Source organism: Sus scrofa, chromosome 13 (assembly GCF_054392235.1).
Source record: "Sus scrofa isolate SSC_HxYL_T2T_F1_AM1 chromosome 13, Sscrofa_HxYL_maternal_Yorkshire_Landrace_v2.0, whole genome shotgun sequence".
Taxonomy (NCBI): Eukaryota; Metazoa; Chordata; class Mammalia; order Artiodactyla; family Suidae; genus Sus; species Sus scrofa.
In genome coordinates this window covers 101,282,669-101,304,674 of record NC_139395.1, presented here as the reverse complement: position 1 = coordinate 101,304,674, position 22,006 = coordinate 101,282,669, and the positions used below count along the sequence as shown (strand labels likewise).

At 39.4% G+C, this 22,006-nt stretch overlaps 1 protein-coding gene and 1 long non-coding RNA gene across 13 annotated transcripts in view; both read left to right on the top strand.

The window, feature by feature from the left end:
• Positions 1-7,348: 7,348 nt before the first annotated feature.
• PLOD2 (procollagen-lysine,2-oxoglutarate 5-dioxygenase 2) overlaps positions 7,349-22,006 on the top strand; it is a 110,176-nt gene continuing 95,518 nt past the window's right edge. For 10 of the 12 annotated variants that reach the window (XR_014824115.1, XR_014824114.1, XR_014824112.1 and 7 more), the window contains exon 1: positions 7,349-7,673. Coding sequence is in view for 2 of the 12 variants with exons in the window: in XM_021069587.2 (XP_020925246.1) it covers positions 7,559-7,673 (115 nt within the window). In the remaining 10 variants the exon portion in view is untranslated. Of the gene's footprint in view, positions 7,674-8,999; positions 9,158-22,006 lie in introns of those variants that run through there. The other 2 variants (XM_084989995.1, XM_084989994.1) reach the window with 1 other exon arrangement.
• On the top strand, positions 9,000-13,868 carry LOC146397522 (uncharacterized). Its single transcript, XR_014824159.1, has 2 exons — positions 9,000-13,026; positions 13,477-13,868. It is a non-coding gene; the product is annotated as an uncharacterized LOC146397522 (long non-coding RNA).

Sequence of the window (22,006 nt, the reverse complement as noted above, 5' to 3'; positions counted from 1 at the left end):
AAGATCAATTGATTTGATATTTCTCATTTTGAGAGTTTTTAATTTTTAAGAAAAAAAATTCTTGTTTAAAAGCTTGTTCTTAAATGATTACTTGCCTTCTATACCCAAAACATTAAGAATACTGGTAATCCTCTGCACCTAAATAATGTATTCACTTTGGGCTACAATTGGTGTTTCTCTTAAATTGTGATTTTTAAGAATCATACTAGCAGCTGGGAGAAAAGTAACACTAGAGCAGTAATTAAGAAAAACACTGTGATTGAAGTAAAAAATAAATTAGAGGGCAGTCACCAGATGGCTACCTGCAGGGAGTTCACTGAACATTTCACATACGATGCAAAGGCTTACAAGCAGTCAGCAAATGGGCTACATGATCATTACGGCTAGCTTCAAAAAGTATGAAGGGGCTCTGTGAATTGTGATCTGTGTCTATAGTACAGAAAATTATATCTGCTGCAAACCATTTCTTTTGAAACCTGTAATGGAAAATGCTCTAAAGAAGACAATACTTAAAATTCTGGGTGTTACCTTCAGACTGTGCATGGCATGCTCTTCCCTGTTGCTACACCCTTGATGGTAACTTCTTCTTTCAGTTCTTTTGTACAGATATTTCCTTTAGTGTATGTCACAGAATTCATTTTCCAGATTTTAGGAATGATGGATTAAAAATAGTAGCACTTTTATGGGATGTTTCTGAATAATACCCATGTCTTTATTCAAGGCCAAAGCGTTATCATTTTCTATTATTTTATCTTGTTTTTTTTTTCTTTTTTGGCCACACCCACAGCACATATGGAAGTTTACAGGCTAGGGATCAAATCTGAGCCACAGCTGTGACCTATACCACAGTGGGAACTCCCCTCTTTGTTCTTTTTATGACGTCTGATATTATAGTTACTTACGTCTGTTTTATTGTGTAATGGATCTGTATATTTTCTTAGGCTTTGCTTCATTTCAAATTCACATTCTTGGAGATCTCACCAAGTGACATTATCATTCAGTTATATGAGTTATCATGGTATTCTGCTGAATCAAATGCTTGTAATCAATGTATGTCAAATTCAGTTCTACTACAATCAGCTCAGCCAGAACAGAATGATCAGGATCAGCAGACCAGCCAGTCATGGGGCAGGGCAATAAGGAAGCAACCCATAGCAGGTGCTAAGATAGTGCCAGCAGGAGGCCTCCAGGAGGTTCAGAGTTTGAGGAAACTATGGAACTCTGTTCTCTGGAGACTTACAATCAGACAAGGAAAGATCTCAGTCTGAGATGAAATAGGCTATCAGACAGGGATACAAGATAATGACTAAGACACTTGACCTGACATGTGAGGAAGAGCTCAGTTACAGGGGAATAAGGTAACAATACCATCATAGGAAACTGGGCAGAGGATAGGATTAGAGTTGACTAAGAAAGGGTGATAAGCCCAGTAATTGTTGATCATGGACTCCTTATAGTCTCAGTATCTATAGAAGGACTGGGTCTAGATTCTAAGGACAGGATAAGGAGTGAATCAAAGATTAATGAGGTCTAAGAGGGGCCTTTAAGAAAAAAAGACTATATACGAATATAAAAATCAAGTCTATTTACAAATGTAAAATAGGGTGAAGAAGCGAGGATTTATTTAGGGTAAGAAAAGCTAAACTAACAATTTATTGGATCCGTGGGGCTTGGGTTTCTTTTTTTCCTAAGATCTCCTTAGATAGTTTCTGAGAAATGTTTTCTTAGTAATTGTTCTTGATTACAAAATGGTTTTCTTCCCAACCTAGGATAATGTACAACTCCCAGCCACTCCAAATACTCACAGAAATGTTTGCATGTGATGGGCACTCACACTTAAATTTTGTTATCTTGTGGATAAATCTGCTCCTGGGCAGAGATGATTCCAGAGAAAGGAGTTAAATGGTCCTGAAAAGCAGGAGAATGAGGGACTATAACAGCAGAAAGCCATAAAAAATCATGAGAAACTACTATTGAACAAGAAAATTTTGACACTATGTTGTGGTTAATAATAATTAATATGATTCTGGAGTTACCTATGTCAATAAATATATCATATAGCTTAAAACTTTGATAAAATATGTTTGGAAGACTGAAAGCAGAAGCCACAAATTTCTCCTCCTGACCTTGTAGGGTGACTCATGGCCTAGATAGCTCTGTCCCAGTCAGTGTGACTAGTCACAAAACATCTGCTAGGATCATCTTTGGAACACTTGTATGCTCTCTGGCTCTCTTCACTATCCTGGCCTGCTCTTCTGACTTTGAAACTGAGTTTAGTTTTACAGCTGACATCATTATGCTAGGTACAAGGGTTTTACAATTCATATCTGCTGAGGGAAGATTCTATATACATGCTCAAATAACTAAAACATATAATGAAGGTTAAAAAAAAATGGTACTTTGGCTAGAAGGGCTGAATGAGAACCAGGATCATAAATAAAGGGTTCATGAAACCAGAGGAGTAAGAGCCTTAAGAAGATAACCCAGGCACTTTTCCCCTGTGATAAATGATTGTTTTTGTTGGGTGAAGCAACCTATTTTGCTTACCAGATGTTAAGCAGTTCACTTTCTTTCACATACTGGTTTGGTTTGGATTTCCAACTCTTGAAAAAGTCACCTTGGAGATTACTCTTTTCAAGTTGCCACTTAAAGAGTTTAAAATGACAACAGCTAAGGGCACAAGACTCTCATATATAGAGGGTACCTTCAGACTAGTGGCGACTTACTCAGCTTGCAATTAGAAAGGCGGCCCCCAGACATAGGCAGGAGAGGGTCTGATTTAGACTGAAGCATCACAGAATGAAGGTGCTATTTCACTGTGTCCTTGTCATCCTCATCTCCAGTTTGTATCTTACAGTCGCTGTCATTTTTGCTCCCATCTAAAGTCTGACCTTAAGCTTGAGTCTCCAGTGTTAAAATCAGTGACCTTTTCTCAGGCTTCCTCTTTCCATTTCTCAAGTCTCTCTTCTGTAAATGTTTTCTTGTTTGTCTATCAGTCTCCTTTGCTGGCTCCTCTCCTCCTCCAGCCTCTAATGGGCCTGTCTTCTCCAACTTTCAGCTCTTTGCTGACTGGTTGTTATTTCTTCTCATCTATTTCACTTAATGCCTCCCTCCTTCTCCACCCCCAGAACTATTATATGTATTCCCAAAGCTTTACTTTTTATTCATTCAACAAGTATTCATTGAATAAATATCCTTGACTCTTTTTCTTCCTTTTACACCCACATTCAAACCATCAAATTTTGTTGGCTCTAAAATCAAAACCTATTTCAAAACTGGCTTGCTTTTGCTGTTACCAACAAAGTTGAAACCAGCATCATCTCTTGGACTGCTGCATTAGACTCCAAAATGGCCTCCCGGCCCCAGGCTTTGTGGTTCATTTTTCTCACCCATCTCCATTAGTCTTAATCTCACTCAGTATCTGAAATCCTTTTCAAAGCCTGCATTGAATCCTGTCACTGCTCTACTTGCAAACATCCAATTGGCTCTCTCTCTTCCTGATGTATCTGTCTTACCTGCATCTAGAACAGTGCCTAGATGTAGTAGGCACACAGTCAATGTGTTTTTAATGGACAAATGAATGAATACATGCCACTGTGTGCCAGTACTGAATATAATGATGCAGAGAAATTGAATCCTGCCCTCAATAAAAAAAAAAAAACTGTTTAGTAAAAGTCTGTAAAAAATAACAGAGGTTGGTTTAAAGAGTTAGAGAGCATGGAACAGGGATACCTAATCCAGCCTGAGGTGGGATGAGGCATTCAAATTGGGCTTCCGTAGGAGATGGCACCTGAGTCTGACGGAAGTTAGCCCAATGAAAGGAGGAGAAGAGGTCTGGAGAAGAGCTTTTTAGGTAAAGGAATAACATGAACAAAGACATGGTGCCTGAGCAGGCACTGTTACTGCTACTCTCATTTCTCCTCAGAACTCCTTACCAGTTCTGAGCATGCCAACCTCGCTTCTCATGGCTAAGTCCTGTATCATTCCCCAGGGAATTGCTATGCCTGTGAACATAGCAGGCTGGGAATGCCTGAGAATGACCTAGTGCCCTCAGTCATTGATTAATGACTGATGAGTATTGGGGTATATTTACTCCTATTCTCTTGCCCATTGGCTAGGATGTTTCTGTGGGGTGTACTGTACATCAGTTCTGTAGGATTGTGGTCATCCATCGTGGTAGATTTAATAATGCACCTATTAATAGCTAATCCCTTCTCTTGTGTCACTTCCCCCTCAACCATCCCTTTTCCTTGAAACTGAACAAACCTCTGGTTCTTGAAACTTGGCTCAGGGTTTGCCTCTGGAAGAACCAAGATGAAGACAGTGATTATTTCCCCAACTCTAGAGAATAAAAATGACAGTCTTTGGTTTCCTTTAGCAGATAATACAGCAAAACAGATTGACTATAGGGAAAGGTGATTAGGTTTGATAGTGAAGGAATTTGAATCTAGGTTAAGAGATTTTTTTTTTTTTTTTTTGCTTTCAAATTCCTTCGAAATCTTTGAGTTTGCGGATAAAGTAAACAAAGGGATATCTGAGTACGATGAATCTAGCTGTGGTATCTGGGAGCAGTGAGGGTCTACAGGGAGGGTGATCAGTTGGAAAAAGTTCATACAGCACAGTTAGGAAATGTTCAGGAGTGCATTAGTGAGGTGGCAGTGAGAATGGAAAGGAATAGGAGAGAAAATGCGAAGGGAAAAAATGACAGGATTTGGAGTCTAGCTCTGTGTGTTGTGGGGAGGGAGGTAGTCAGAGGACAGTAGAAAATATCTGAGGCTTTGTGAGTTAAAGAGCAGCTGTATCATTAACAGAAATGAGGAAGCTATGAGTGGGATCTGGATTTCATGAGTTAAAAACATTTGGAATTTGTGCCAGTGGAATGTCTAAGTAGAAATGTTCAGCAGACAGCTGGAAATATAAGAAGGCAGGAAAGATTTGGTTTCAGAATTGAGGCTCTTTCAGACAGCGATAAATGTGTCTAGCTATTTTGAAAAGCCCAAAGAAACACTTACTTTATACAAGTCCTATAGCCCTGAACTTGTGACTCTCAGTAGAGAAAAAGGAATGTCATAGTAACCTGCAATTATTGGTGGACTTTGCAGCTGAAACACACAAACACTTGTGATGTGGAGAGGCTGTAAGTATACGTGGGGGTAAGAGGGGGATTGGAAAGGGTGGGTCAGAAACCTAGATTCTAAACATGCAAGTTTTTAAAAATAATTTTTAAAAAAATTATAGTTGATTTACAATGTTCTTTCAATTTCTGCTGTACAGCAAAGTGACCCAGTCATACACACATACATATATATACATCCTTTTTCTCATATTATTTTCTATCATGTCCTATCACAACTGATTGGATATATATAGCTCCCTGTGCTATATAGCTAGACCTCGTTACTTAATCCACTCTAAATGTAATAGTTTGACCAGGCAAATTCTTGAAGAATACTGGACAACGAGGGAAATGAAAAGTCAGACCCAAGGAGTTTGGCAGAACGCAGGTGCAATAGACAGATTTGGAATTGTGGAGACTGAGATTTAGGCAAAAGACCAGCCATTCCCAGCAGAATCCTCAGATTCAGAGAATTGATGCTGTCTGTTTTCTGCCTAGCCTTATGGAGTGGCACTGGCTAGACACTGAAGGATGTTATTAAGGAATCCCTTCCTTAGCCTTTTCTTCTTCAGGCTAAATAAACCTTATTTCATTCTTACAGGGCATACTTTCCATTTCTTTAATTATTTGTTGCTCTTCTCTGAACTCTCTCCAATTTCCCTCTTAAAACACTGAGACCAAACCTTCCAAACACAGTAACAACAGGCTTAATTCTGGACAGGAGATGATTGTTTTTCCAAAATGTCACACCCAGGCAACATTTCTTTCTTTTTTATTTTTATTTATTTATTTTTTATTTTTTTAGGGTCGCTCTTGTGGCATATGAAGTTCTCAGGTTAGGGGTAGAATCAGAGCTGCAGCTGCCAGCTTACACTACAGCAAAGTGGGATCTGAGCTGCATCTATGACCTGTGAGGCAGCACTTGATCCTTAACCCACTGAGTGAGGCCACAGATTGAACCTGAATCCTCAGGGACACTCTGTCGGTTTTCTTAACCTGCTGAGCTACAGTGGGAAATCCCAGGCAGCATTTCTTTGCAGACTTCTCCACCTGTTTTTTAATGTGTGTATGACCACTAGGTACTCATTTAGATATGCTAGTTTCAGACAAAATGTGATCATACGGGAACACCTTTTCCAATAATTTTCTTTTTTAACTTCAAAGGCTGAGTTGGAAAGTATATTGGCTCAAATCGTTTTTTTCCCCCTCCATTTCGGAAAGATAAAGGTAGAAGATGATAGAATATTGCCATACCTCAGTCTGATTCTTTTTCTCTCTTATGTCATGAAATATATGAAGAAAGGTTTTTGTTAGGTTTTTGCCTTAATTTGTGCTTTTGCCCCCCGCTCACCCCGACAGATTCAGCACTGGGCTAGCTAAAATGGGATGAGAAATAACACATTTAAAAGAATTTACTTAGACATGAGTCAAAACTGGAAGCAGGCGAGGACGCGCCAGGGAGCTGAGATGCCTCTGACAACATCTCTGGGAGTAATTTTCCATGTGGACTGAAGGAAGTTCTTGTAAGGCACAGCCCCAGGCTACACATGCTGGACTCCGATTCCGCAGGATTTACAAGCCATTACTGGAGAGAGTCTAGGACGCTACTGGCACAGGCAGCGGAGGAAGAAATGTTCAATGGACAATAAAAACTTTCGGTTTACAGAGTAAAATAAGAACAGAGCCTCCCTTTCACAGGGTTTGGAAACTTGCCCCTGAGTTAACAAGGTGGGTTGGGAGTAGGGAGGTTCCATTTCCCTAGTTCCTTCTCTGGTGGGGTCCCATTCCAAGATTGCGGCGGATCTACAGTCACTTCGGCACTGAGGGGTGGATCTTAATCCAAAGAAGGGCAGATCTGCACCCTCTGAAGCTACTGGGTAGCTCCGCGTGCTGGGAGAGTCTGGAGAAGGGAGCGCGGAGCGCCGCCCGGCGACCAGACTCCCGGCGTCTCCTCCCCCTGTCCCAGGCCCACTCCCAAACTTAAGTACACACTTCCCGGTTCCAACCCGAATCTCTGCGTGAGGCTCCACACGTAGCAGCCGACGGCTCTTTAAATAGGTCGGCCTTGTGCAAACAATCCCAGACGCTGGGCTGGGGAAGGCGAGCGGAGGCAACCGCACGGTGCACGCAGAGGCGCGGCGGGTCAGCCGGCGGCCAATAGCCGGGGCGCGGCCCGCCCCGACACCACCCCCTCGGGGAGCCTATAAGTTGTCCGCGGCGCCCTGGGCGTCCGCCGCTCTGCGCCTCCCAGACCATTTACTTTCCACCGCCTTCCGCGCCACTCCTACTGCGGGCAGCGGGACCTCAGCACGCACTCAGCCTGCCAGCTCCCGCCCGCACTCGTCTGCCAGTGCGGACCAGGGGTCCCGGCTCTCGCGAGAAGTGGATCGCTGCGAGGCGGTGCGGGTGCTGGAGCCCGCGCGGGCCCTGGAGGGGCCGAAGATGGGGTGGTGCACTATAAGGCCGCAGCAGCTGCTGCTGCTCGTGGTGCTGGTGCTCCAGCCCTGGAATTCCTGCCTGGGTGCAGACTCCGAAAAGCCCTCCATCATCCCCACAGGTGAGCAGTCCCGCCGGCCGTCTTGTCCGTGAGGCTCGGAGGGATGGGTGGTTCATTCATCCACCCGCCCTTCGCGTGGGGGCTGCCAGGTGAATAGATGGAGGTGGGCCCGCCCTCCCAGGCCCGCAGAGGCGAGTTGGTGGGAGCCTGACCTTCCATAGGACACCGAGGTGAGTGGGGTGGGTGTCCATCCTCCTTAGGACCGCCGAGGTCTTACCCAGAACTGCGCTCGGGCTGTACTGGTCCGAGGGGAAGTGTGGGAGCATCCTCCCTGATAAGCTCTTGCAGTTCTCATTACCCCGAGAGCATACAAAGTTTTCTTTGCAGAAGCGGGGTTTCCTTTGGGTCTTGCAGGTCGTTGGGTACCAACACATTTCCTGCAACTTGCCTTTCTCCTCCTTTGCGGGGGTTGGCATGACTTATCCCTGTTGGACAAGGCAGTACTCCCACTGTGACCTAAACACCGGGCTCAGTGTACTTTCTGATTGATGGTGACACATTCCTTCCAGCGCCCTAGGAAGCAGCCGGTAACACCTACCTCCTGCCAAAAACAACGCTCAAAACCTTGGTTGTTTTCAGTAAGCCAGCTTGGCTACCCAGTACCTCCTGCAGCTTTCCTCCTTGGGGCTTTGGAGGGGAAGCTCTCCACAGCTTCTCCCCTTAGCTACCCTTTCCCTAAGCCTGGTATCGGTTCATGTTTTCAGAAGCTGGAACTGCGGTGAATAGTCAAGTTCATGTAAAACAAAACGTTTTACATTTAGCAAGATTAAAGAGAATCTCACCACATGTTGGTCGAAACATACTTTGCTGCAGTTTGCAGCACGTAAAATATCCTTAGAGTTTTACAATTTTGCGTTCTAATTCTGTGCTCTCTGAAATTAGATCTTGCATTTAAATGTCCTTGCGCTGTATTTTTGTTGTTGTTGTTGTTGTTGTTAAATCATTTTGCTACTTTTTTGAGGGGGGCAGTAAATAGGTGCCTTTCTGCTTGAATTTTACTTAAGCGCCAGGATAAAAATTTACATTCAGAAGTTGACATCTGGTGTAGAACCAGTTAATACATGTAAGCAATAGTTTTGTCTTCATCTGTTAAGTGTTTCAGAAAACTTCAGTGGACTAAGTTGACCATCTTTCTACATTCCTGCCAAACAGTACTTGCTTTGTTAGCTGGAGAAACTTCAGCATTCAGATAGATTTTTGTCAGTTACAGGATACTTTTCTTTCTCTCAGATATATGTGGATGGCTTCAAAATGGGTTTCTCAACCCTTTGTGGTTCCTTGAAATTTGAACTGAATTTTTTTCATAACTTTAAAATTTTCTTTTAGTGTAACATGGAGAAAATAGACACGTAAACGCCTTCAGCAAACTTGGAAATGGAAACATTGAAAAGAATCTCCAGAATAAAATGACTTTGTTTGTTGAAACACCTGAGGAAACTTACTGGGAAATAAAATAACCTCTAAGGGCTTTGCTACTTTTAGAGGTACCTCTTCAGCCTTTGTATTTTATTTCACTTCATTATCAACAACCTTTACTTTTTTTTTTTTTTTTTTTTAACTTTATGGCCTCGCCCTTGGTATATGGAAGTTCTCTGGGCAAGGGACTGAATCCCAGTTGCAGCTGCGACCTATGTGGGATCCTTTAAGACACTGCGCTAGCCAGGTGGGAAATTAAACCCTTGCTTCCTCAGTGAGGTGGGAACTCCAACAGCCCTTACTTTTAATAGAAGTCATCTTTTTGTAGATGTGTTTAAGTTTACATTCAAAATCATCTTCCTTTCCTAACCTGACTTTTAAGTTTCATAGAGTTGGGGGGACATAAAGTTTTAATGGATTGTAACATTAGAGAAGGGAATTTCAGATACAAATGCCTTCCTCAGAAAAATGACCATATAAAACTTGCTGCTGAAATCTGAGCACTTGTTTTGCTGAGATAGCACGGGGAATTCATATATCACCTAAATGCAGAAAAGTATTAATTTGTTATAGATGGAGCCAGCAGTAGCCAGTTTGATTATGAACTGTTGTATAGATAGGTGTGATAAGATAGTAAATATAGGTGGCACAGTGCTTGATAATATGAGAAACAGGGACTGTGTTCCATTTTCTTTCTAAAATATTATAGCCAAAACTTGCTAAATTACAAACTTTTCTTTATCTGTGTAAATAGCAAGCAAACTTTAGAACTCTTAAGTTGTCTAGCTGGCTTAGTAAGAGGTCTTTAACAGTTCTTGTCATTTCCAACCCCCTATGTTTGTCACCATGTCCAAGCTAGCTATGAAGAAATAGATTAGGCCAGGGTTTTGTGGCTATTTAGATTTTGAGCCAGATAATTATTTATTTTTGGAGACTGTCCAGTGACTTATACCATGTTATTTTTTGGTTGGTTTTTTTGTTTGTTTTAATTGTTGGCTGTGCCCAAGGCTTGTGGAACTTCCTGGACCAGGGATTGAACCCATGCCACAGCAGCACCCTGAGCACCTGCAGTGACAATGCTGGATCCTTAACCCTCTGTGCCACAAGAGAACTCCATTGTACAATGTTTAGCAGCATCCTTGACCTCTACCCACTAGGTGCCAGGTGTACCTCCTCCAGGTGTGAAAATTAGAAATGTCTCAAAATGAAAAACAGCCATATGTCTCCTGAGGAACACAATTACCCAGGTTTGGAAAAACTGCTGGATTAGACAAATATATTTGAGGCAGTGTGGCATTATAGTGTTACTGGATTGATAATAGCAACTCTTTATTTTTATATTTTTAAATAGGCGTATATTTATAGTAATTTTCCATTTTTCCACTGGCCTAGGGAATGTGCTGTTTGGTTCACATTCATCAATTTTGGAATATAGTTTTTCCTAGCTTTGATGCTATATATTAATCAGAGTTAAGAACACTACTTTTTGTTCTTTTCACTGAGAGTTCTGCTATTCTATGAATTATGTTCATTCCTTTTTGATTGCCACTTTATTCTTAGCGTGGAATAGACTTAGCATGGAAAGATTCTAAACAAGAATTTAGTTAAAAACAATCTTTTTCTCCTAGAATCTTTTATAGGAATTTTTCCTCAAAATTTTATTTCTGTGGGAGCTTTCGAGGCAAAACCCTCCTAATGAGTGTCAGCAAATCAAATTCGTAACCTGATTATGTCTCCTGCGCTTTTTTGTCTTTTCAGTAAGAGAAGGAAAAGATTGAATGTATTCCTGCCAAACAATTGTGACCAGGTCTCTAGACCTGGATCAACATTTTGTGTTTTTTAAGGTACCTTAACTATTCCATAATCCAAATTGGGTGGAAACCAAGTTTGAGGCAAAAATGGAGGAAATGGTTTCAGATGTTTCTGTTCAGACTGGTGTTTTTCAACCATGTTCATTTGTAAACTCTTTAATTTGCCCTGGCACATTCAAGGAGGAAAGAAAAGATTTCTCCCTATCTGTTGATGCAAACTGGCAATTTACAGGGTGGAGAGGAAAAGTCCAAGGTCCTAGGGAAACCTTGGGAAGAAGAGAGGAAGTCTTGTCCTCTGTGTACCTTCTATGTCCTGGTCTCTAGCCACATGAAACAACCAGTCTCTGCCTGTCTTTCATATTATAAAAATAGACATTCGAAACAACTCTAGAGAATGTGAGGACCAGAAATGAAAATTAAATTAAGATACCCTTTTCTACCCATCATGTTGACTAAAGCATTTTAAAAGTATACCAACGGTTGTGAGAATGAGAGGTCTCAAACTGTTAATGGAAGCACAGCACCTTTGGAAAACAATTTAATAATGACTAGTGGAACTGAGAATCTGCATATTCTGCAATTCTAAATCTACATATACAGCTCTCTCAAATTTGTGTCTGCCTCTTCTCCTTGAAATTCAATTCTTTATTTAAATCTAGCTCCTAAGAAATTATTCTCCTTACTGTCTTTTGTTTGGCTCTCTTTCTGACTTCTTAATGCAGTTGTTTATACAGATCATACCTGCTTTGTATGATTTGTGCTTATGTTTAATAAATTATACATTTCTTTGGAGTACAAGATTGAGTCTTATTTGTTTTTGTGCTCCTCACAGTACTTTCCCTATTTTTTTAACACAGAGAAGATTCTGAGTTTATGTTTGTTGAGTTTCAGGCCAACCCAGAGAGTTATGAAAAGTGGCATGCAGTCAGTGAGATTGCCAACTGCTCCTTTTCCCAGTGTTTTAACTAGATTCACTGAGCTTCCTCTACCTTGGGACCCATATACTAACATGATTAAGAAACTTATCAGAGAAAGATCAGGCAAGGCCTTGTTTCTGAACAGGTTGTTGGCATCTCTTCTCCATAAGTTATATTTTCTGCTCATTATAAAAGCATACCTACAGAAATACTTTCAGGTGGTTGAATACCATGATCCTTCTTTTCATTTGGAATAGTTGTATTGCTTGTAGAAGAGGAGATAGCCGAACGCAGTGAGAGAAGGGCTTGTGTTTTCTTTTTCGGGCCACACTCCATGTCTTTCTGGACCCCTTTATTGTTTTGTTGGACTTTTGGCACTTATGGGAAAGTAATAGAGACAGGACATCAGAGATCTAATGAGCAAAAAGGATGCTTTGTGAAAGAGCACTGATTTGTAGGTTTATGTAAATGGAGGGGAAAGGGATAATCAGGGGCTGAAGGAAAGCTGGGTCCCTGGCAGGGGTGACAAACTGTGGCCCATGGGCCATATCTGGTAGACTATAAACAGCTACCTGCTTTTGTATGGCCAGTGAGCTAAATGATGGTTTTTATATTTTCAAATGGCTGAAAAGTATTAAAAGAAAAATAACACACTGTAACATGTGAAAGTTATATGAAATCTCATCCTCAGGATCCATAAAGTTTTACTGGCTCACAGCCACATTCATTCATTAACTTATTATCTATGGCAGCTTTTATGCTACCAGGTAGAGTTGAATAGTTGCCATAGAGGCTATATGTCCTGCAAATTCTACATTATCTACTCTCTGGCCCTGTTACAGAAACCCTTTGCTGACCCTTGCCTTAGGAAGTGATGTTCCCACTTAAGTGATGTCTCATGCAGATTTGCTGCTGTCTTGGAAAGCCAGATTCTGGACAGTAGCAGCTGGCTCTGGGCATTTGAAAGGGCTGTTTTTCATTTTAGACTTTGCTGGTGATTCCTGTGGCATTTTAAATTCAAACATAGAGCTTTCCTGTTACATCTTTTTAAACCCAGTGCTTGATGCTAACTGGACACGTACTTTCAGTGTACTCATGATAAAAAATGAATAAAACACTCCCATGGCTGGTTGGAAAGGAGATGTGTATTTCTTCTTTAGTGCTTCTGTGTGTTCTAGAAATGTGGTCTAGAAACTTGGTTATGAATTTGTGGCTTAATTCCTAGGAGGAAGTAATTAGCACATTTATCAACGAGTATTTTTATTCTTTAACCATTGCTATAAAACAGGCTAAACTGAGGAATTGGTGACTTTTAAAGTGACAGATACTTTTTTTTACATTTTACTTGATTGCATTTCTTGTGATATGATTTGCTTCACTAAACTTAACAGAACTGATTTTCAGAACTATTGAGTTTTTTTAGGGCCATGCCTGTGGCATGTGGAAATTCCCAGGGTAGGGGTCAAATCAGAGCTGCATCTGCCAGCTATACCACAGCCACAGCAATGCTGGATCCGAGCCACATCTGCGACCTATGCCACAACTTGCAGTAATGCTGGATCCTTAACTGACTGAGGGAGGCCAGGGATTAAACCCACATCCTCATGGATACTAGTTGGGTTCTTAACCCTTAGGTTAAGGATCCAGCATTGCTGCAAGTTGTGGCATAGGTCATTTTTTATCATGAGTGCAATGAAAGTACGTGTCTAGTTAGCATTCTGAGCCAAAACAGGAACTCCTCTATTGAGATTTTAGTTAGCCAAGAACTAGTTATCCAAAGGAGTAGAATTATAAATAGTGTATTGTGATTTGTTGTGCTTATTGCTACTTACTATTTTTTTTAATTGAAGTATAGTTGACTTGCTACTTACTATCTTAAGGTTTTTATTTTGCAACCTGTGTTTGGAAATAAAGCTGCTGAATTCATTACTACTCTATTAACTGTGTCACAAGAATGCTCCTTCAACATATACTGTTTGTAATTTAAAAATACGGAAGCTTCAAATAAGTTTTACTGTTTCCCATTCAGAATAACTTTATTTAAAACAAAATTCAAAGAATAGAGATATGTTATTTCTATACTCAGATGAAGATTTCAGTATCATATTTCCTTTTGTGTATTATAAGAAAGAAATTAACTTCTGTTAATAATTTAAATTTATTTTGAAATATAAATCTCTTCATTAAAAAAAACTAATTCAGGTTAGTGCATTCACCTACTAAGTTACTAGACTAATTCATAAGTATTTTTTCAGGCCTTGATTGTGTTTGTAGCATACTGTAGCAGTTTTGGGAAAATAACAATCATTTTTTTTATTCCCATTGAAATATGGGTATATCTCCCCCTTTACATTTATTTCTTTAAAAAGATGTGATTATGTGAGAAAATGCTTAATTTGTTAGTGTGGAAATATATTTTGTTTACTATTTACATTCTGCTACAAAAATTTTGGCTTAAAGTTTAGTTTGTATAGAGTTGAATTAAATTTTGTCTGATTATGGAGAAAACTAAATGAATAGTGAGTAGACAATCTTTGCTTTATAATCAAAATCTCCACTAGAAATGGAAAAACTCACATTTTAATTTCAATAAAATTCAAAGAACATGCTTATTACTAGTAATATATTCTATAAACCTTTTAATACAATTAAGATTTTTGGAGGACATAACAGCTAAAATGAGGGGGCTAAATGGTCAGGAAAAGTGCTTCTAACAAACATGGGGTTGAGGTTCTAAAATGTGCTAGAGTTATAATTAAATCTCATTTGTAGAGTTCCCGTTGTGGTGCAGTGGAAACAAATCAGACTAGGATCCATGAAGATGTAGGTTCAATCCCTGGCCTTCCTCAGAGGGTCAGGGATCCAGCGTTACTGTGAGCTGTGGTGTAGGTCACAGATGCAGCTCGGATCCCATGTTGCTGTGGCGTAGGCTGGCAGTTTTGGCTCCGATTTGACCCCTAACCTGGGAACTTCCATATGCCATGGGTGTGGCCCCAAAAAGCAAAAAAAAAAAAAAAAAAAAGAAAAATAATCTTATTTGTTACATTGATTTTAATATTGCTTTTATTATTTTGGATACATAAGACCTCTTGGTGGTATTGCATTAACTGATCATATACTCATTTACTTTAGGGTTACATTATCAATTTTTTTAATTTATTTTTTATTTCTTTTTTATGATATTTATTTTGTCCATTATCATTGATTTGCAGTGCTCTGCCAATTTCTGCTGTACAGCAAAGTGACCCATGTACAGTAGAAGTTATATATATATTATATATATATAAATATTATATATATAAAATTATGTTTATTTTTCTAGTTACTGCCTGTTTTTAAAGTTTTTTTCTAACGAGAAAGAGAAGGGATTTACCTCTGATTGAAATACTGTGGTTCTGCTCTACTAATGCTGTGGACATCATACGGTAAAGATTCTTATGGCAGGAAGGAACTTGCAGGCACACAATTTTTATCACTGTCATCACCAGCCCCAGTCAGTCTCAGATGCTCAGGGACACTAAGGAGACACTGAAAATCCATCATGCCACACAGCTTCAGTCTGCAGGCACAGCAGCAAGTGGAAGAAGTGTGTGGAAACCTGGCAGTCACAGGTTCCTGATTCTGGGACATAGTTCAGGAAAAGCCTCAGAAACTCTGCATCTTAATTCCAGTGACTGGAGAGCCCCAACACAGAACCAGTGTCCCATCAGCAAGGCTCTGTCATTGATTAGTCTGTTTTATTGGTTTGAAGCTATAACTTTTATGGGTCCTTAGGATGCTAATTACTTGTGCTACATACATGGCTAGAAAGGGAGCTGGTCACTTTGAGAATTTTTAAATGTATTCTCAAACTGGTTCTTTAAATATTTAATCTTTTTCTTGCTGGGTCAACACCAGCAGCTATTTTCACATGCCAAAAAAAAAAAAAAAAAAGTAAATACAGAATTAAAAATTTTGGGCGGGGGAAGAAACTGGCTAACAGTTTGCAGGTAGACTAAAATGACCTCTTTAATTCAATCATTGGGGAACTCTTACTTGCTGTTATGCAGAAGGCAAACAGGTCCTCCAATGGGATTTTCCAGTCATGCCCAGGCCAGCTCTGAGGCTCCTTGTCTTCTGAGGTCTCCGTCTCCTGTGCTAGCCTGGCTAGGTCTTTCCAGCCTCCAGCTGGCACCACAACTCTGACCAGAGCGCCTTGCTCATCCAGAGCTTCTGAAATTCCTGTAGGCTACGTCTAGAGAGGGACAACTCTCCTTTTCTTCTTAGTTTAGTTTAAACAGTGTTGGAATTTTTTAGACTTTACTAGGTAACCAAGGGCAAAACAAAACCCAAACTGGAAAACCACCAAAGCAAAGTAAGGAACAGACTTACAAAGTAGAGACTTCGAGTTCTTACTCTACTCCGACTTAAGTGAGAGACTCGCATTCCTGGCACATCCTTGGGGTTATGTGTCCTTGCTCAGCTTTTCCTTTTCCACTGTTTCATCCCACTCCTCACTTCTCACCACTGCCTTTTATACAACCAGCTCTTTTTTCTTCAGGGCTGGAGCGTATGAAATCCTTGAGTAGATAAGTATTAGTAGGCTGTGAAATATATTTTGGCCTCTCTCCTCCATTTTTGCTAGTATTTTGGCTTTTGAACCTGGTTCCTGACACAGAGCCTCTAAAACCCTTGTAATTTCCTGAGTAATAGGAGTGCCTGACACTGAGTTCCTATATCCCTTGGAATTTCCTGGATGATAGGAGAATCTTTTATCCTAATGAAACAATTCTTGGTGGGCTCTTGGATGGGAGCTGGTTACTAGAAAGACCAAGCCATGATTGTAAGCTTGGAACTTTCAGCCCTACCCTCCATTTTCTGGAGAAGGAGAGGGTTTCGAAATAAGTTGTTAACCCATTATGCCTATGTGATGAAACCTCTGTAGAAATCCCTAAAATACAGGGTTTGGCGAGCTTCTGGATCAGTGAATGTATCCACAAGCCAGGAAGGTGGTGCACCCCAACTCCATGGGGACAGGTCCTGCCTTGTGGACCCTTTCAGCCCTTGCTGTATATATCTCTTCATCTGGCTGTTCATTTGTATCCTTTAAAATATCTTCTGTAATTAATTGGCAATAGTAAGGCAGCTGTTTTCCTTGGTCTGTGAGCCACTCTAACAAATTACTGAACCTCACAATGGGGTTTTGGGGACCTTTGATTTGTAACCAGGTCAGACAGAAGTTGTGGTAACCTGAAGACCAACTGCTTGTTATGGGCAGTCTTGTGGGGCTGAGCCTGTTACCTGTGGGGTCGGTGCTAATTCTGGTGGAATTGAGTGGACTTATAGGACACCTAGCTGGTGTGGCAGAATTGGCAGGCGTGGGAAAAAAACACACGTATGGGGTCAGAAGTATTGCGTGTGAATAGTAGAGAACTCAACAGTGTTTTCTCTAGACTTAGGTGGATTATATGTTTTTATGTTTTCATAGCGACCCATCACCATAACCCTAGCCATTTATTTCATTTAATGGGTAAATTTTTAGGCATTTTTGCTCATAACTCTTTCAGTATTGCTTTAATTCTTGATTTTGAGTAGTAATTTACATTTGCTTTAATGAATGTTACATTTAAATAAATTTATTTAATTAACTTAAAAAATTCTTCCAGAACATATTTTTTTCTAGCAGTATTTAACAGGTAGTATAACTTTTAGATACAAATCCTTGCTAAGAATAGTTCCTGTTGCGTAATATTCTGATGTATGACAATATTTCAAAATTTAATTCAATGAGCATTTATTGATCGGCTGATCTATGTTCTGAGTTGTTTTCAATGAAGAAAGAATAGAAAACACATGACAAACAAAATGTATCAGGCTCAGTTCCTGTTCCACATTGAAATTCTAAGATTCTTGCAGGGAAAATAATGCATATGTAAAACTGAACAAATCAAAGCAGCTTTTATGGTGAAACCTGGCCTATGGGAAAGAGCATCAACCTCTGGGCCTCTGAAACCTCCATCTAAGTTCTGACCCTTCCACTCATCAACCTTGAGCCAATTACCTTGTCTCTTGAGACTTCTTTATATCTTATGATCTCTTTAGCTCTCTTATTTGATGGTTCTTGAATTCTAAATGTCAGGGTATGCAATGGAGACAGAGTGCTGCAGGAATTAGAAAAGAGGTCTGGAGGGAATTTACTGTTAATACATTTGTTAGGCCAAAGGAAGCATAGATACAAAGTTGTTTTGTATTTTAGTATTCTAGTTATTCTAACAGGACCTGGATTTAGGCTTTGATATTTTTTTTTCCTAATTAACTTTTGATTTAGAGGTAAGAAGGTAAGGCCAAGACTGACTAGAATTAAATTTACATTTAAAAATATTCCAAGTGTTTTAATGTGAGAGGAGAAAACAATCTGGTGTTTATATGAAGCTCTTTCAATCTTCTGAGAAGAATCATATGCTCTTTAATATATTTACACATTGTAAGCTGTTTTAAAAAATAAGTTTATTTTACTCTGTTTCAGTCCTGACTGTTTAAGTCCTATTGATTAACAAAAATGATGCTTTGGTAACTCTTTAGAAATTAAATAATTTTTGTAATGAAATATGCTATTTAAAAACCAGAAGTCCTCCTCCAAATTGTTCCTGAAACTCTTATCAAAACACCTACATCTACTTTTTAGAGTCATTAAATATTTTAAAAATATGATTGAATTTAATAAACTAGAAACATAGTAAATAAACAGAAATTTAGCTCATGGAGAAAAGTATTTGTATGCATTGTGTATTTATATTTGCTAGCTACAGAGGTAAATTTTTTTTTAAGTTTTTAGGGCTGTACCTGTGGCATACGAAGGTTCCCAGGCTAAGGGTTGAATTAGAGCTGCAGCTGCCAGCCTATTCCATAGCCACAGCAACTCAGGATCCGAACTGCATATGCGACGTACACCACAGCTCATGGCAACACCAGATCCTTAACCCACTGAGCAAGGTCAGGGATTGAACCTGCATCCTTATGGATGCTAGCAAATTTGTAACCCGCTAAGCCACAAGGGAACTCCAACAGAGGTAACTATTAAGACTCGAGAACAGAGTAGAAATACTTTTTTATCTGATATATCAAATAATATATTGCTCAGATCATTGTCACAGTAACATTTATTCTGCATGTGTTTGCACCTCTAGAATGGTGCATATCAAATAAGTGGTGTATGGTCTTTGACCCAGACCTTGGAGAAGGTGGTAGTAGTGCCCAGTGTTTTTTTCTCTCTTTTTTTTTTGGCTATTTTTCCTATAGAGGGATTTTATGTAAATCGAAGGAAGCAGTTCAAAGAAGATAATTGGATGGGGAAGAGGGTGGCTTAATTTTGAAAACATACAGTTGTTACTTTTTCAAGTGTAAGATTATCAAAAATAACCATTTTGTCTGGATGTTGTTTTTGGAGATTAACTGTGATTTAGTGAATAAGCAAGTAAACATTATCAGATGTTTCTCCTGTAGAGTAGGTTAGTTTAAAGAAAAATATGTTGTATTAAAATGATTAACCTTTGTGTTATTATAAAGTACTTGATACACTAATATCTCTCAAGTATAAGCATAGAGTTTTTTTTCTGTAGGGCATATAATCCTAAATAGCCAAGCCCACCTTCTCCATAACAGGTTATTGAATGGCTCTACGACATCAGTAAAAACAGCACCAATTTATAGCTGAGTGGGTAGGTAAGATTTTTTTAGGTTGAGGTAAAAGATAAACTAAGGAGCTTATTTTAAACCATACTATAAACTTAAGAAGTGTCTATAATTCACATTTAACTGATAGTTATATCTCCTTTTCTAAAATTGGATTTAAATTCTTTGATGATGCAAGGTATGACTTAAAAGTGTCAGAATAATTCATATTTGAATGAGTTTAAAGCATATCTGAATTATAGAAAATCCTTTTGAAAAATGCATCTTTTTCAGAATATAGAGCTGATGGGAGATGGAGGTTAAGTGGAGGGTAGGAGATGAAATTGCTCACAAGCATGTTAGAAAATTATACAATAGGTGATTTGAATAGGTTCAGGGAATTAATTCAAAAATACCAGAAAGTACCACTGCCTCAACTGCTGGCAGAAAAGAAGTTTCTTTAAGTAAAATTGGACATGCCCGTAGAAATATGGGTTTGAATAATTTCGTACAAGAAATTTATTTACCTGGATGGTGCCAATTGATGGTATAGCATTTCATATGAACCACCTGCACATCCCAGTCATTCTCACCATGCCTGCTTCCCAGGCTGCAGTCCAGTGTGCGTAGGTCCTGTGGGACATGCACACTAAGACAGTATGTATTGCTGGACTTGCTTTGTCATTTGGTTAGAAGGAATTAGCTGGTTGTCATGGTGATCAGCAGAGGTTCAGAAACCTAGACCCTGACTCTGTGGTGCCAGCTACGGATATGTTCTTTGGTGTAAGCGGGTGCTTCACATTTCTTGGTGTTACTGATAAATTGAGGTGCAAGTTCATTGTGCTTTGAATTATTTGGAAAGCTGTATTGGTCCCACTTTCATCCTGAATATATTATTAAGAATTTGAGGAAGACATTAGTTTGCTTTTCAGACATTAGGGCAACTGCAAAGGCCAGAATGGAATATTTGCTTTCTAGATATAGCCAGAGCAGGTACACCATACAGGAAGGGAGCTGGATACCTCTAAATGTGAGTTAAAGATATGTATGAGCTTGCCTGGCTTACTGGGATACATGAATTAAGAGCAGATGTTCATAATTTGCTTGCGTGCTGATTATGGAAGATGGAAGGCAGTATAGGATACAATGGCTAGGAGGATGGGATTTTAGAATAAGACAGCCTGAATTTAAATCTCATCTCTGCCACTTATTTGCTGATTGTCCTGGGAATAAGTTACTTAATCTCTCTGAATCATAGTTTCTTTATAATGGTAATTGCCTCCTAGGGTCAATTTGAGGATTAAATGTGATAATACCAATAAAAGGCTCAGCACAGGGTCTGCAAACAAGAATTGCTCAATAAATGCTACTAACTAACTAAATTTGTTAAATGATATAGTTCTAATTAGTATTAAAGTGGAACATAAAATGTGTAGAATTAATTCTTGTGTTCTGATAAAAGTGCAGACTGTCAATGAATTCTAGAAAATAAGTTTTAGCATGTTAACATATAAAGACAACTTTTTCCAGGAGAACCCAAAGGAACTAATAGTAAGTTTAGTGGTGCCATCTCTTTGGTGATGTTCTTCAATTACTTACTCAAATTCAAAATTCTGCTTACTTTTCCTCGTTTCTCTTATTTATTCTTGATGTTCAGATTTGTCAAGTTTCACCCATTATAGTGGAAAGCGTGTGTGTGTGTGTGTGTGTGTGTGTGTAATTAAATATCACAAACAGATAAGGCCTTTTAGAAACATAATCTTAAGACAGTTGTCACACTCAATAGTAATGTTCCTTCATATCATGTAATACTTATTCAAGTTCACTTTTGCCACCTCTTCTCATCACTAAAATTTTTACAGTTGGTTTGGTTGATCAGGATCTGTCAATTCTCCTAAATGTCCCCTCAGACTATCCTCGCCTTAGATCTAGGCCGTTGATCTCTGGCAGCTTGAGGGTAAGATTCAGTCTGCTTATTATTTTTCAGAAGACTTGAACGAAGTCCTATGTTTTTAAAATCAGGAAATTTTACTTGAAAGTCTGGACTTTATTTCTTTTGGGGTGAGGTCGAGTCAGGAGGAGGTCTGGAGACCCTGGATTAGCCTTTCCACATGGCAGCCACAGCTGTCTGAGGCTGAGGGGTGCTCCCCCTGTAGCTGGTACTTGTGTGCTTCTGTTCACCATACCTCCTCCTGGCTTCTTCACTATTTGTTGTGTGTTGCAACTCCTGGTCTGGGCACACCTCACAGAATGAAATAGCTATAATTGCCTCTTAAATTGTTTTCTTGCCTCATCTTTCCATACTATTCTTTCTCAAGTCTTGTGACTTTCAACTTTTTTTTTTTTTTTTTTTTTTTTGCCTTCTTATCCTTACCCCCCTCTATGGTAATATCCGGAGACATTTTTGTCATGGGTGGTGGGTGCTACTGGCATCCTGTGAGTTTTACCAGGCTTGCTGCTAAAACATCTGATAATACACAGCATGCCCCCTCCGCAAGAGAGAGCTATTTGGCCCCAAACATCAATAGAGTTAAGATTG